General features: G+C 42.5%; 1 protein-coding gene across 2 annotated transcripts; it reads left to right on the top strand.

Moving 5' to 3' along the window:
• Positions 1-4,839: 4,839 nt before the first annotated feature.
• LOC118359204 (perilipin-2-like) lies at positions 4,840-16,353 on the top strand. 2 transcript variants are annotated; one of them, XM_035737566.2, is made up of 8 exons: positions 4,840-4,987; positions 12,855-12,946; positions 13,236-13,431; positions 13,534-13,613; positions 14,227-14,578; positions 14,810-15,171; positions 15,295-15,510; positions 15,691-16,353. In XM_035737566.2, exons 2-8 carry the CDS (start codon positions 12,878-12,880, stop codon positions 15,826-15,828), a joined length of 1,413 nt encoding a protein of 470 aa, XP_035593459.1. In that variant the 5' UTR covers positions 4,840-4,987; positions 12,855-12,877; the 3' UTR covers positions 15,829-16,353. The 2 variants fall into 2 exon arrangements, with proteins under 2 accessions (XP_035593459.1, XP_035593458.1); XM_035737565.2 differs by lacking the exon at positions 4,840-4,987 and adding an exon at positions 7,875-8,061.
• Positions 16,354-16,515: the final 162 nt, after the last annotated feature.

Raw genomic sequence — 16,515 nt, 5'->3', positions numbered from 1 at the left:
GCACAAACTGTTACGAACTGTTTCGGCTGGGAAGCATTGCGGACGCCTTAATCCACAGCAGGAACTTCCATATATTGGCTTGTCTTCAGTATTGGACCATAATCAGAGCAGGGGCTCCTTATATGGGCAAAGCCTTTTCATATTGGAATGCGGCCTGGAGCTGGAACTCCATACATGGACACTGACATTCATATTGTGACACTGACATTCATATTGTAACGCAGCCCTGAACAGGACCTCCATAAATGGTCCCAGACACCAATTTTGGACCGTAGCTTATTAGGAAAAGGAACACCATATATGGGCGTAGAACTTACATCCGGTTGGTGGAGCGTGTTATATTGGAAGCATGTTGAAGAGTGAAAGATTGTGTTGGGTCATTGAGGTTTGGAAGGGATTTGGGGGAGGGTCTGTTAGAAGCTCTTTTTTTTCGTAGAAGTATTGAGTTAGGTAGGAGGATTTAGAAATGTGGAACTGATGTTGTAAAATGTGGTGGACCACATCCTAGCACAGTAGGTGGCGGCATGCACCTTTAACATTTGTTTGTGCAAACAGTCTGCCTTTTGCCATCCTGTGGCTGGCCGTGGGCCCATCATTTGTTGCAACTGGCCCACATGGCATTACCCACCCCAGGACGGAAATTTTCGAACCACCAAACAACTATTGATTTAGAACCAGAGTTACCGCAAGTCAAAGAGAACAGGAGCTGCCTTCACTATTCAAGCACCATTTCAACCTCACAAAATCAGCTATGCTTACTCTAATACAGTGACAACTAAAAGGCACCAAAAACGTTTTAGTCCAATCAATGTAAGTTAAATATGTGGCTGTCCATGTTTCTGCTGTGTGTGGGTGTTGACTCACCCTACTTGTAGAGAAATACCAATGCCATCTTACTCTCATGTTGAGGAAACAGTATCACTGTCATCCAATACACTTATTTGTTGTCTTTGGCTACCTGGCTAACATGCTTGCTCGCTAGCCTAACTTCCTTTCGTGGGTAACATTAGCTAGTTAACATTAGCCTTCTACATCTAGCTACATACTGACCTTTCATCCTCTCAGGCCAGGAACACAATGTAAGAATGAATGGTTGGATCAGAATTGCAGTTATAATAATTGGCCAGTATGGAGAATTAAGATTTTTTTTGATCAAGGTAGGCTAAATGCTCTCTGGCTTCCCTTGAATTCAATGCTACAGGGGGCAACAATCTATGGCGCCAGATAGCTGCCAAAAGGTTGAACGTACGTATCGTTAGGATCATAAGGAAAGCCATGAGTGAAACATGAAACGTTAAATTTTATCTGTGAACATACAAACACCATGTTATGATTATGGATTTTTTGGGGGGCAATTCAGGCATACAATAATTAATTTCAGAGTTCTGGCAGCTTCATCTAACCAACATTTTTTTTTTCTTTACATCAAACGCCCTGTGAGGAGTGCTACGCAAACAAGCATAACACCGTATAAAAACGACTGAAGTCAGGGAAACCGGAAAAGGTATCCTGCATGTTTTCAAGTCTCCAATACTCCTCACTTGTGTTCATTTCACATTTATTTAACCAAGATCAATTAAGGACTATACCAGCCAAAGCTGGGCCAATTGTGCACTGCCCTATGGGACCCCCAATCACAGCCAGTTGTGATACAGCCTGGATTCAAACCAGGGTGTCTGTAGTGACGCCTCTAACACAGAGATGCAGTGCCTTAGACCGCTGCGCCACTCGGGAGCTAATGTAATGGATCTCTACAGCATGGGCATACAGTGCATTCAGACCATTTCCCTTTTTCCACATTGTATTACATTAGCAGGGTAGCCTAGTGGTTAGAGTGTTGGACTAGTAACCGGAAGGTTGCAAGTTCAAACCCCAAAGCTGACAAGGTAAAAATCTGTCGTACAGGCCCACTGTTCCTAGGCCATCATTGAAAATAAGAATTTGTTCTTAATGGACTTGCCTAGTTTAAAAAATAGCCTTATTCTAAAATGTATTAAATAGTTTCCCCCTCATCTATCTACACAAAATACCCCATAATGGCAAAGTGGAAACAGGTTTTTAGAAAGGTTTGCAAAAATAAAAAACAGAAATCCCTTTATTTACATACTAAGTATTCAGTCCCTTTGCTATGAGACTCAAATTTGAGCTCAGGTGCATCCTGTTCCCATTGATCATCCTTGAGATGTTTCTATAACTTGATTGGAGTCCACCTGTGGTAAATTAAATTGATTGGACATGGTTTGGAAAGGCACACACCTGTCAATCAATACAAGTCCCACAATTGACAATGCATGTCAGAGCAAAAACGGTACTGGTGTGCCAAGTCTAGGTCCAAGAGGCTTCTAAACAGCTTCTACCTACAAGCCATGAGACTCCTGAACGTCTAATCAAATGGCTACCCAGACTTCCGGAGGCATGCAGCCATAGAGTCATTATACCCTAATGTAGGCCTATTTGCCTACTAGCCAAATAAAGTGCAGGGCATGCATGATGTGTGCAACTCATCATTCCAACATATTTGAACATTTAATTCATCCTTCATTCAGTTCAGTCAGTCAGTATGTCATCCATTCTGTCATTTGTTGCAATAGGAACTAAATCAAAGAGAAAAGAACAGTCTTATCCATTTGTTTACTGAAATCCATGTGTGTATCTAAAATGATCTAAATTTCCAAGTTCTTTAGCCTATCACTTTAATAATTCAATGTTTAATTTAGGCCTATCCAAATAAAAAAATAGGCCTTCAACTTATAGGCATTGCAATTTAGTCTATAATTTTGGGTACTGGTGTCTTGCAGAATACTATTTGTGTTTTATAACTGTTTTTATTATAGGCCTCCCCTTAAAAAGAGACTCTAGCTCATAGGCCTCTAAATAAACGTTAAACTAAATAGTTAAAGAAGCACATGCAGTGACTGATAGGGAAAACAGTACTGGCAACAAGAATAGGTTATAGATAGTCTTGACCATTTGGTACCCCTTGGTTATTTTGCTCGGGACAGGTTATAGCCACGACCGGGAGACCCATGAGGTGGTGCAGAATTGTCCCAGCGTCGTCCGGGCTCGGGGCGAGTTTGGCCAGCTAGGATGTCCTTGTCCCATCGTGCTCGAGCGCCTCCTTGTGGCAGCCGGGTGCATGCACAGTCTCCAGCTGTACTGTGTTTCCTCCGACACATTGGTGGTGTCAAGAGCCAGTGGGGTCATGTTTCGAATCGACCTTCGCCTCTTTACGGGAGTTGCCGCGATGGGACAAGACTGTAACGACCAATTGGATATCATTAAAAAAAGGGGTAAAAAGTACCCCCCAAAAATATAAAAAAATAATAATTTTGTTTTGTCTCATTATGGATATAGCCTCTGCGTGATGGGGTTGTGCAACGCAAATGGCTATAACAAGCCTACATACAGACTTGAATTCACAAATACAACAATCAAAATGCCTAACATAAGGCCTTGCTCCCAAATACTGGAAAAGTGAGATTCGTTAGGTTACATGATCACCACAGTAGCCCCACGCGGCCATAAAAATGTATTATGTAATGATATGGCCAATAAATAACACACAACAGCATGGCATATTTAGAAAGTAGAATAGGCCTAGCATAAATCATATTTACTTTCTGTATTGCAGTTCAGGCGGTTATTCTAGACGAGGCTCTTCTGTGTCTTTATAGTATCATTCTCACAAAAGTAATTTGCTGAAGGCCCATGCCTATACTACGCCATCAACTGGTATAATGTCGTTATTGAATTTCCGTTCTAAAACAAGCTAGACCTAGACCTTTATTTTGGAAATGAAACTGGAATCTGAAAAACAACTCTAATGTCTGGGCTAGAGTTGCTTGATTGACTAGTTAAGTTCGACTAGCTACTTTCGGGTTCATGACCTTTGCATATTCCACATTCCTGGCAAAAGTTTGTATGTATAAACAACATCTGTCACAGAGTAAAGGGAGACGTAAAGTAAGAATTGAACGTTTCAATGTTCATTCATAGATGTGACATAGGGTTTGTACATTTACAGACCTAATTTAACGGTTACGTTTCTTGTTTCACGCATGGCTTTTCTTACAATCCTAACAATTTAAAGATGCTAACGATACGTACATTCAAACGTTTGGCAACTATTTGGCTCCATAACAATGTCATACTCTTTTGGACCAGACAGCATCAGATAGATGGTCTACACTAACAGAGACAGAGTGATGCTATTTCACTCACCCAGTTGCTTTCTCCGGTGAGATTTGTATTTATTATGGATCCCCATTAGTTGCTGCCAAGGCACCAGCTACTCTTCCAGGGGCCGGCAAAATTAAGGCAGTTAATACATTGTCTCTTGCGTATTGAAGGAACATTATGAAACACAGAGAGACGAAAGATACATTATTTAATGTTTTTATAGCCTGGCTTCCCTTGGCATCCATGAATACACGCCACTGACTTCTACCCTTTCAGACATGTTCCTCAGATGGTGAGAAGCTGAACTCGTGAAACTCCCATTTGTGAGCCATTTTTCTTAATCTGATAATGCAATGTCAGGTTGTGTACTTGGAGATGGAGAGACCTCATCAGTTAGCTAAAACTGTTTCCCCTCTATAATTAAAATGATTATTGGAATAGGCTAAAACAGTCTCATCAATTATGACATGAACACAACTTACATAAATATACATTCACAGACATTATAGACAAATGGCTGTGGATATTCAAAACTATATTACCATCATCATACAGGCACAACTATTGATATAATTGTTAGCCTACATTGCTTCATTCATATAAGCAAACAACATTCATTGGCTACTGTAGCTAGTTTGGTTTCAGGTTACTGTGATTGGTTAACTTTCGTGGACAATTGGACAACCCTGCCTTTGCTAAGCCATCATGTGTTGCAATTGTGCTGTCAAGAGGGCTTGGTCGGAACACAGCTAGTTCGGGTTAATTTCGCAGCCAGATACAAGGAGGACAGGAGCACACGATCAGTGAGGTCAGTAAATACAATTACAACCTATAGCGACAAACGTATTTTAAAAAGCATGACAATTGTAGTAATTTGAAGACATCGCCACGTTTCGTGACTACTAGCTTGCTTACTACAAACTCTACTGTAATATTAGATGTCTGCCTAAGTGTCTGTTTAGATGCCTATTTCGATAGAAGTTTATCAAGTTACATGACTCAATAGTTATCTCCCAAAGACGCTGTTAATATTGTTACAGTACTAGGAAAATTCCTCTTGTGGGGGAAAGTTCAGCTGAACCGTCTTTCAAAACAGCAGCAAATGTTCAAATGGCCACTCAGTGCAGACCTCTTGTTATTTTTCTTCTTGGTAAAATAGTATTTTTCATACTTTTACTTGGCATAACTGTACACGGTGTGTCTAGATCTGGAATCGTAATGTTGTAGGCTGCTAGGACCATTCACTTCTATGCCTGGGACCTTTAAAAAATATATATATATACACATGTGGTATGGCTGGGGCCCAAGTCTTTCTTCATACAATCAGTCAGTGTTTCACTGCTTGCATACTAACGTGCTTGCCATTTAGGCCTGCCCTACTAGCTGTAGGAGTCACAGAGAGTGCTTTTTGATAGTAGATTGAACACTCACCAGGATGTGGTTGTCCGAAGGTGTAGACCTTCAATGCAAAATAATGTCAATCCCCCCCCTCCAACTGTTTGGTATTGTTAGTTGCAAAGCAGTTATTAAAATATATTGCTCTAGTATTATATTTCTCTATCTGTTTCTTATCTGATATGAAGAGACAGACTTTGCTCCAGTGGTGTCACAGTGTAAGTGAAGATCTCACCGTGGATCATTTCAATTCTAAATAAGTATGCCTACATTTAGTCTGTATTTCCACCTATGTTTGTCCTGTAGTTTATAGCTTCAGTCGTGACCTTGACCCAGGCACTGAGCTGTATTATCATACCAAGCTAGTCTCCTCTCTCCATTCATGTTACCTTCACTAAGAATGAGAGAAGAGTAGGTTTATACACATAGTGACACAAAAATACTAATTGTGGTTTAGATGCTTAATATAGGTATTAATACTGACCAAGTATTATGAATATAAGAAACCCAGTTAAATGTGAAATCAGTTCAATGGGAGTCTAGTCAGTTCAATCACATCAGTCAATCAGAGCATGTTTTGGATGCCTCGGAGTCTGAGGCAGGCAGGAGGCCCATGTTTTTGGCCAGCTCCACCATTCATAAAATGGCAGTAAGCCTCTCCAGTGGTTTTTATAAGCTGCCTGTTGGTAGGAGACTCAGCTGCCCTGTCCTCACCCTCAGCATGGTCTGGTCCAGACGGGGCCTTCCTCTTCCTCAGCTGCATCAGTATGCGTATGTAGAACTCTCTCATATGGGCAAACTCTGCTCTGTGCATCAGGTCCATGTAGTAGCAGACCTGGTTCCACCTCTCCTGATCAGACAGCTGCTGGTAGTACTGCATGCACCTTTCCCAGTACTCCTTCTAGTTGTAGCGCTCGGCTGGGTGACTGAAGACAGGTGCCTGCCATGGACCATAAGGGAAGGGGAGAGCAGCAGGAGAGGGGCCTGCTAAGGGAATGAGCCCAGGGGGTGCCCAACTTCCTTCAGCTGCGGCAGAAATGGCCTGGAGTGGGCACAGTACAGGGATGTTCTTGGACTGCTGTGGTGGTGAGGCCTGGTCAGGAGCAACAATGCTTTTCTCACGAATATGCTTGTTAAATCACCCGTTTGTTGAAGCAGGCTGTGATTCAATGATAAATTAACAGGCACCGCATCGATTATATGCAACGCAGGACAAGCTAGATAAACTAGTAATATCATCAACCGTGTGTAGTTAACTAGTGATTATGTTAAGATTGATTGTTTTTTATAAGATGCGTTTAATTCTAGCTAGCACCTTACCTTGGCTCCTTGCTGCGCTCGCATAACAGGTAGTCAGCCTGCCATGCAGTCTCCTCGTGGAGTGCAATGTAATCGGCCATGATCGGTACCCAAAAATGCAGATTACCGATTTGTTATGAAAACTTGAAATCGGCCCTAATTAATCGGCCATTCTGATTTAATCGGTCGACCTCTACTCTGTATATAAGTTTCATCTCAATCACATATCACTGACTTCTGACATTCCATAACCCAAAGTAAAGACAAGGCAAAACCACAGCAGATCACCATACTGATGTAGGATCTTAATTTGAGCAAGTTTGCTACAGCATAAAAATAATGCTGCAGCAACAGGAAGTATAAATTATGTGGATTATAATTAATGGCAATTTTTTTTGTAGGTGTTGATACATCTTTCATTAGGGAAAATCAGTGTTGTGTTCGAGACCACCTAAAGTGAGACCAAGTCAAGACCGAGGCCAGAAAAATGCCAATTCAAGACTATGAATGTAATTTTGTCAAATCGCCACTATAATAAGAGTTCAAACTGTCCAGTATTTCTGTGTTCATAATTCAAAAAACATATAGATTCTTTAGACATTCAGAATGATGGGGGAAAAAATGGTGAAGAGCCACTCTACAAATGATTACTTACCCAAACACAGTGGGGAACAATGAGGGACTTCTACACTTTCAGAGAAAGGTTAAGGATCTATAAAAGTTTTTTTTCCAAAGATGTTTTGATTTTAATCTCTTCAGTTTTTTTTAGAAATGAAAGGGTTAACACTGAAGAGAGAAATATTAAATCAGGATTTTTCTTTGATGGTCTTTAGGCAGATAAATCTAGCTAGCTAAGTCAGCCATTGGCTAGGCCATCAGATGCTTGATAGAGGACATCTGCCATTCAACTATATTAGGGGTGTCAACCAATCACATTGACTTCTAATAAGTGGGACCACTTTTACAAAAAAAAACATGGGAACTTCTGCATTCTCGAAGGCCAACAGGCCACTGTGCAATAGCAAGCAGTAGTTTTCCCATGGTCCAGCTAGCTAGCTTTTGTTGTAGGCTAGTTTGCAGAGGCTGCAGCAGGTGTTATCGAAGTAAATGTTGTTGCTAATTTGTTAGCTTGTCCTTTTTCAAGAATAACTTTCAACAAGAAGTTAAGTTTCAAATTATCATCATCTGGTAAGTGGAACTGTGTTTTTTTATTATTGCAGCACGCTTCCTGTTAGCCATCTCGTTTGAAAACAGCTTATGTCAAATCAATCAAATCAAATGTTATTTGTCACATCTGCTGAATACAACAGGTGTAGTGTAGACCTTACAAGCCCTTAACCAACAATGCAGTTCAAGAAATAGAGTTAAGAAAATATTTACTAAATAAACTAAAGTAACACTAAAATAAAAATAGAGGCCATATACAGGGGGTATCTGTACCGAGTCAATGTGTGGAGGTACAGGTAAGCTGAGGTAATTTGTACATGTAGGTAGGGGTAATGCTTAGATAATAAACAGCGAGTTGCAGCAGTGTAGTGTAGGGGGGTCAATGTAAATCGTCACGGTGGACATTTGATTGTTCAGCAGTCTTATGGCTTGGAGGTAGAAGCTGTTAAGGAGTCTTTTGGACCTAGACTTGGTGCTCCGGTAGCGCTTGCCGTGTGGTAGCAGAGAGAACAGTCTGACTTCGGTGACTGGAGTCTTTGACAGTTTTCGGTCCTTCCTCTGACACGCCTAGTGTATATAGGTTCTGGATGGCAGGAAGTTTGGCCCCAGTAATGTACTGGGCCGTACGCACTACCCTCTGTAGCGCCTTACGGTCGGAGGCTGAGCAGTTGCCATATATCATGCCGTAATGCAACCTGTCAGGATGTTCTTGATGGTGCAATTGTAGAACCTTTGGAGGATCTGAGGACCCATGCCAAATCTTTTCAGTCTCCTGAGGGGGTAAAAGGTGTTGTCGTGCCCTCTTCACCACTGTCTTGGTGTGTTTGGACCATGATAGTTTGTTGGTGATGTGGTCACCAAGGAACTTGACACACTCCACTACTACAGCCCCGTCAACATGAATAGGGGCCTGTTTGGCCCTCCTTTTCCTGTAATCAACCATCATCATCTTTGTCTTGCTCTCATTGAGGGAGAGGTTGTTGTTTTGGCACCACATTGCCAGGTTTCTGACCTCTTACCTATAGGCTGTGTCATCATTGTCGGTGATCAGGGCTACCACTGTTGTGTGGTCAGCAAACTTAATGATGGTGTTGTAGTTGTGCTTGGCCACACACTCGTGGGTGAACAGGGAGTACAGGAGGGGACTAAGCACGCACCCTTGAGAGGCCCCAGTGTTGAGGATCAGCGTGGCAGAGCAGATGGGTTGTTGCCGACCCTTACCACCTGGGGGCGGCCCGTCAAGAAGTTGCGGAGTGAGGTGTTTAGTCCCAGGGTCCTTAGCTTAGTGATGAGCTTCGTGGGCAATATGGTGTTGAATGCTGAGCTGTAGTCAATGAACAGCATTCTCACATAGGTGTTCCTTTTGTCCAGGTGGGAAAGGGCAGTGTGGAGTGCGATTGAGATTGCGTCATCTGCGGATCTGTTGGGGCGGTATGTGAATTGGAGTGGGTCTAGGGTTTATGGGATGATGGTGTTGATGTGAGCCATGACCAGCCTTTCAAAGCACTTCATGTCTACCAATGTGAGTGCTACGGGGCGATAGTCATTGAAGCAGGTTACCTTTGCTTTCTTGGGCACAGGGACTGTGTGAAAACATTCTTGCATTTAAACTTTAGATCACCGGTTACTTTGTGTGCTAAACGTGAAATGTGTTTTGCAATGGAAAGTCAGTTGTTCATTGCAATTCGGAAATGCTTAGCCTAATGGATATGTTTTTGTATTCTTATGATTGGGACCTACTGGCTTATTTTGTTTGAGTGAATTGACTGCTTATCCTTTACCATCATGCTGCGTGTGACTGCTTTCTTTCCATCGGCCCAATGAAGTGGTGTAGTGGTGCCTTGAGGAGAGAGTACGTCACACAGGACCATGTTTTCCTAAAGATTTTTCAGATTTTCACTCAAAATCTCACATAAAAAATAAATACAAATGTGATGTCCTTGAACCACATCAGGAGACCATTTGAGGTGTGGGAAAAAATAACATTTTTTTAGTTGTCCCTTATTTCAACTGAGCTAAACAAATGCCCTCCCCATTGATACAAATCAGCATTTATAGCATTCTATCAGGTAGGCCTGCATTGCTGTCAACATTTAATTGGGAAGTTTTTTTTTGGAAAGCCTTTAGAAATGTTCATGCAAACAGTGGTGTATGATGATTGAATTGCACATTGCAAATAGCCTACTAACCAAGACTACGGACCAACATTTTCAATACCTGATTTGCATACCAATTGTTGCCATAGTTATCATTTACTGGTGGATGTAAGTTGAAATGTCTTTTCTACCCTACCGGCTAAGGATGTCATTCTGTGAGCTGCTCCATGCGACAACCAGTTGAGAGCTGCACACTCATGCTGCTTGCAGATTATATGCTGCTGAAACTAGGCTATTTGTGCTGCAAGCAGATGAATATATTTCACGTGCTTTGCAATTGTTTAGGCTACTTTGTGCATGATTTCTCTATTGTACTACAGCTGGGACTGTGAAGAGACACAGACACACACACATAAGACACTCAATCTACTGTTAGGTTCTAATTATCAGAGTAAGAACTCGACGGGGACTATGAAAGCTTAGACCAAGTTTATTCTTCCCAAAGGATCGAACCGCTGAATCGACAAAAACGTGTTTACTATAGTGGTGGTATATGTACCCCACTTTGGGTGGAGTCTCCTCCTTCTCGCTAAAGGTAGTTTCCTGCGTAGCAATAAAGATACAAAGTGATACGGGCAATAACCCTTTCCTTCTCCCTTAACGTGACCTGACCTGACCTTCAACCCATCACTAATCCATGACTCTCTCCCCTTATCAATGCCTGCCACGTATGATCGTTTTCCCTACACTCACTACATTCCAAGCTTAATTGCACCCACCATATACCTTCCTCCTACAGATAACCATTCACTTCTGGTATAAACCCTCTAAACCATAGTACTCAATATTTCAATAGAATACCTGATAATGAACCCTATTTCAACCCAGAATCCATCACTACACACACATGGATGTTGTATTGTAAATATGAGATAGTGGAGTAGTGGCCTGATGGTGTTATGAAATGTAACGTCATATTTTAAATTGTGTATATAACTGCCTTGGTGTTGCAGGAAACCAGGAAGGGTATCCTTAATAAATAATAAGTTGTATACCTCCACTACACTAATTTGATACGCAAACAGTAGGGATTGAGAAGTGAGTAGAGGCAATGCCCACTGAAAAACAAAATGTGTATATGGCATAAACCTGCGTATAGCCTCTACTCCACCACTGGCCCTTTGTGTTTTACAAAAAGTGCGCACTCCTACATGAGTGTGCTGGTATTACGCTTGCTGTCCTTTCAGCATCACAAGCCTGTCACACACTGATGGCCCAATAGGCTCGACACTGCGCGAACATGTCTGTAGCAGTATTTATATCTGCTATAATTTCCCCGTGTCTCCCCTTACTAATAGTGAGCGTGCAAATTTCCAACAATTTCCCCCACTCTTCCCTACCGACAAGTCAATTAAATTCAGACAAAGTTTGAGGATATTTTTCAACAAAAGTTAAGGACAGTAATGTTACGAGTAAAGTAGGAATCCCAGGTTTCAATAGGCGATACAATATTAATGTTTCAAGAAAGGAGTGTAGATATTTGGCCTGGAGAATCGGTTTTATCCGCTGACTGAATGGAAGCTGCTAATTTAAGTAAGTAAAAACTCCGCTGGTCTCTGTAAGAAATTACAGACTGATATGCTCAATATGTGGTCTCGAGACCGGACTCATATTACAACCCTGGGGCAAATTAAGTCTGACATTTTTAAAGTGGAAATTACAAACTTTAGAAGCCTTTAAAGCTTGAATAGACTACACGTTTGCATTTGCTGTGCAGAAAAATTCTCAGCAACAAAGTGACCAAATTGAGATCCTACATCTGTGCCTTTTTGGACATGGAATATTGAGCAGTACACACAAATAAGCTGTAGCCCTGTCCTCTGCAGAGGAATGAAATGTTCTTACCACTATAGATGAAAATAGTTGGTCTTGCAGAAAGATTTACCTGTTCCATCAATGGTACAGACTGATCAACTTCCTGAATTTTAAAAAAAAAATGTTAAAAGGAAATTTTTATATAGAAAGCTTGGTCTCAAATGGCCTTAAATTTGATGCCACCAAAACTGAATTCAGGCTCAACTTTGGCACATTCTTGACCCAAACATTCTACCAAAGTTGCTATGTTCAGATGTTGTCATCCAATTGAATAACAAACACATTCAGAATCACCATGACATTATGAACACAGTTCTGCAGGATTTTCATGTTCAATTGTGATGTCATCAAATAAAAATGTTTGCCAAAATTGTTCAGGGAAAATATAAAAAGCACATGATCAAACTGCCACATCTTTATTATAACAGCAAACATCCCAATGAAGGCCTACATTACTTTGGTCTGCAGTGAGATGGGCCATGGCCCAGTTAGCTATACTGTTTGTTTGTAATATAAACAATTACTGTATCTACTGTATCTGTATCTACCTCCATCAGAATGATTTTAATATTTTGACTGTGGGAAACATAATTGAAAACCACAAGACTTCAGTCATCCTTGCTCAGTTCAACTTCTATCCAGTGACGTGAATAATTCTTCAATTCTGCCCTATCCATTTCCATCTTGACTGTATCCTGTTGTTTGACAAATGAAGCAAACATGCCTGGGTTGTCCTCTAACAGATGGATGGGGGGGACAGCAAAATAAATCCCATCGCTGCTGGATAATACATTTCTGTCTTCTGAAGCAAGTAAATTCTCTCAAACTGTCATTTCATTTCAGAAATTAAAGAAACATCCTGCACAATGGCAGACAGCGAGAAGTCTGAGCCCAGTGCAGCAGCCATAGCCCAGCCAGCTGATGGAGACCAGCAGGTGAGGAGCACCATCACTGGGACAGTAGTTTACTCTATAACACACAGCTCTCATGAAGGGTCTGGTACACAGATAACTTTGAAACCAGCATTCAATATTTCACAGAGAATAGGCACTCAAAGTTGATTAATTGGAAATATGCACTCCTCAATAGTAATATGCACACACAAAAACTCAGTGTGTTGAGTTATCAGTACAAAGCAAACAAAATATGAAAATGGCAACACAATGGCTGTTTCTTCTCTCTTAAACCTTGCTAAATTATAAGCATTGTGTGTTTGGTTCCCAGAGTGTTGTGTCCCGTGTAGGTAGCATCCCCCTGGTGAGCTCTGCTTGTGGTGTAGTGTCCAACGCCTACAGCAGCACTAAGGACAGCGTTCCCCTTCTGAAGGGGGTCATGGATGCTGCCGAGAGCGGGGTGCGCACCCTGGGGGCAGCCGCCACCACCAGCTCCAAGCCACTCCTGGACAGACTGGAGCCACAGAGTGAGTTCTGATGCATAGTGACCACAGACAGACATCATTTAAAAAATTATTTTATTTTAGTGGATCACTTTTTGTTAGGAATTGATTCATAATTTGTTACAGTTTCTGTGGTGAATCAATATGCCATGATGGGACTAGACAAGGTGGAAAAACTACAAATCCTCCAGCAGCCAGCTGACAAGGTGAGACTTTCCAAATCTAATATTGACTAGTCAACAACGCTTCCTCATGCATCCAATTTGACTAAAGTCCCCAAGAAAAGACAGGTAAACTCCTTGATATCTCATCCCTCACTCACTAATCTTCGCTTGGAGCATAGCGCCTCAACATATGGATCCCCACGCTGTCCTATTCTGGGTCAGGTCCCAGGTTGATGTGGTTTTTTGTCTCCGGTTGAGTAGGTCGTCCTCTTGGGCGTGTCCAGTTGGGGATGGCTCCTTGAGGATGAGGGTGGGCTCTAGAGGTGGGTTTGATCAGGCCAAGTCACCAAACAGTCAGAGTCAGGAGGCACTGATTAGGGAGGAAACAGGGTTGGTCCGTCTTGTATTGTAGTTCGAGATGTGGTCTCACCATGTGATGCCCAGTATGCGGCGGAGGCATTTGCAGTAAAAGGCGTTCAGACGACATGTGAGGTCCAGGTAGTTTTTTTTCAGAGACTGTGCGTTGTTTCCGGATGTTGTCTAGGCTGGCCCTGTTTGAGGCTTCCCATGGTTGTCACCGTTGCTCCTGCAGATGTATAATACCTCATATATTTATAACAGCTTTTTAATGAGCTGTATATTTTCTTTCCCACAGCTGGTTTCAGACACAGTGGGCATGATGTACCAGTCTGTTAGCGGGGCAAAAGAGGCCATGGCTGGAGCCAAGGACACCATGACTGGGGCTGTATTGGGGGCAAAGGAGTCAATAACTGGGGCTGTGACCGGGGCCAAGGAAACCATGGCTGGGGCCAAGGAGACCATGACTGGGGCTATGATGGCTGCAGTGTTTGGGGGTGTGGAGATGACCCAAGCAGCAGCCAGTGGATGGTTCAGCTCATTCATGGGGACCGGTGTGGGCCAAATGGTCAGCAGTGGGGTGGGCCTGGCCCTCAGCCACTCTGAGAACTTGGTGGACCAGATCCTGCCTCTCAGCGACAGAGAGCTAGGTCAGTATGAATGAGAAAATTAACTAGTAACCACTGAATGGACTGTACTGAAATGGTTTTCAACCTATCCCTGGTGTGGGTGCTGCTGAGTCAGGTCTAGAGCTGCAAGATGGTGTGATCATTTAATTTATGTTTAGATATGTGTATGTAGACAGGGTGGCACTAAAATCAATAGCTCTGATCTCAGACTGAAATATCCATTCTAGATCATCTTCATTTTTTTCTGTTCAGCTGCTTTGGCCGAGCCTGCAACAGGTGAGGTGGCTACTGCACCAGTGGTGGGCTCTAGCCCATCTAGCCCCAGCTACTTTATCCGTCTGGGCAAGCTATCCTCCAAGGTGCAGGAGCGGGCCCTGGAGCAGTCCCTGGTGAGAGCCCGGTACGCCAGAGACACTACATATGCCACCATAACCCAGATCACCAGCACCTTGGACCTGCTGGAGAATGCCCGCTCCACCCTGGCTGCTGCCAACCACCAGCTGGAAGGGGCACCAGAGCAGCTGCTGCAGCGCTGGAAGGAGTGGCAGGAGAAACAGCCTAAAGATGGACAAGTAGATGGCGGGAAGGTGGATGGTCCCAAAGACCAGACTGCGGTAGGAAGTCTCAAATTAGTTTGTTTTGACAAAGTAGTCATGGGAATGAATGTACTTGGGGAACTTTATAAACACTGTCTAGGTAACCACAGCTAACTGTAAATGCCATTATTTGTGTTGAAGTTGGAGTGGCGAACCCTCTCGATGGTGCGTGGTCTCAGTGGCCAGTTGCGGTCTGCCTGCTCTGGTGTGGTGTCCAGCGCCCAGGGCCTGCCCAGTGCGGTCCAGGACCAGCTGGCAAATGCACAGAAAGCAGCTGAAGAACTGCACTCCTCCCTGGGCAACGCTAGCACCCTCACACCCCACCTCCTGGAACAGACCCGTTATCATCTAACACAGGTATACCAAACTCTGTTGCTCCATTTTTCCTGTGTATTCATTATGAATACACCAGCTGCTGGTTTCTCATTATTTATTCATAGTTTTCATATTTCAACCAACACATTGCATGTACATCATCATAACAGATAATTATGATTCACTCTGAGATTATTTATGTTGATTGACACATTTTTGCAGGTGCGACATTCTCTAGATGGCGTAATGGAGTATCTGCTCAATAACACTCCTCTCAACTGGCTGGTGGGACCCTTTGCACCCCAGCTCACTGAGAAGGGGGAGGACAGGCAGGCTGTGGATAAAGGCCCTCAGACCTAGGCTTGGTTTGAGGACCGACCGGTTGGAGTAGATTACTTCAAAAAGGCTTGCACTTCATCTGCTTTCAGTGACCGAGGCCATAGATTAACATGTTGCTGGCATGGTGTGTTCATTTTTTTGTACAGAGCAGTAAATGATGCACTTACTGCACACACTTGTGATAATAACATGGTACATACATATGTGAATCACAATACTGTTTTTGAATCACAATACTGTTTTGTATATTCTCCAGAAGGGGATGACTACTAAAATGGCCATATTTGTGCTGTAAATCACACTCCAATCTGTGAATGTTAAGGAACCATTTAAAACCAACTAATTTTGTTTTTCTGTAACACTAACTGTACAAAATGCTGTATAAACCCCACGTGACTGATCTTTAATCCTTAAAAATGTACGAAAAGGGGTCATGACAAATTGGTGTGATATTTCTGTGCTCTCCTCTGTATGTGTATGCATCTGAAAGATCTCTTGCTGTTGTTCTTGATTGCTAATGTGGTCAATAAAGTATTGTTGACTCTCCTCCTGGGCTTGTAGTCCATTATATTTGCTATTTCATATTTTTATATAATACAGGATTTCATTCACCTGCATCTTTCACTCATTGCTAGTTGATACTGCTTAGTGAATATTTAGAATTGGTTATGTTGTCTCCAGTCTAAGTACTTTGCTGTTCTTTTTTTA

The sequence above is a fragment of the Oncorhynchus keta genome, chromosome 26 (genome assembly GCF_023373465.1).
Source record: "Oncorhynchus keta strain PuntledgeMale-10-30-2019 chromosome 26, Oket_V2, whole genome shotgun sequence".
NCBI classification, from domain to species: domain Eukaryota; kingdom Metazoa; phylum Chordata; class Actinopteri; order Salmoniformes; family Salmonidae; genus Oncorhynchus; species Oncorhynchus keta.
Note: the sequence above shows the minus strand (reverse complement) of the source record. Positions and strands in the feature narration are given on the sequence as shown.

Bases quoted from the DNA above. Each gene is read 5' to 3' on its own strand.
- LOC118359204 (XM_035737566.2), top strand. From the start codon at position 12,878: ATGGCAGACAGCGAGAAGTCTGAGCCCAGTGCAGCAGCCATAGCCCAG. The intron at 13,432-13,533 runs GTGAGTTCTGAT...AATTTGTTACAG, and splicing joins GGACAGACTGGAGCCACAGA to TTTCTGTGGTGAATCAATAT. The intron at 15,172-15,294 runs GTAGGAAGTCTC...TTTGTGTTGAAG, and splicing joins GTCCCAAAGACCAGACTGCG to TTGGAGTGGCGAACCCTCTC.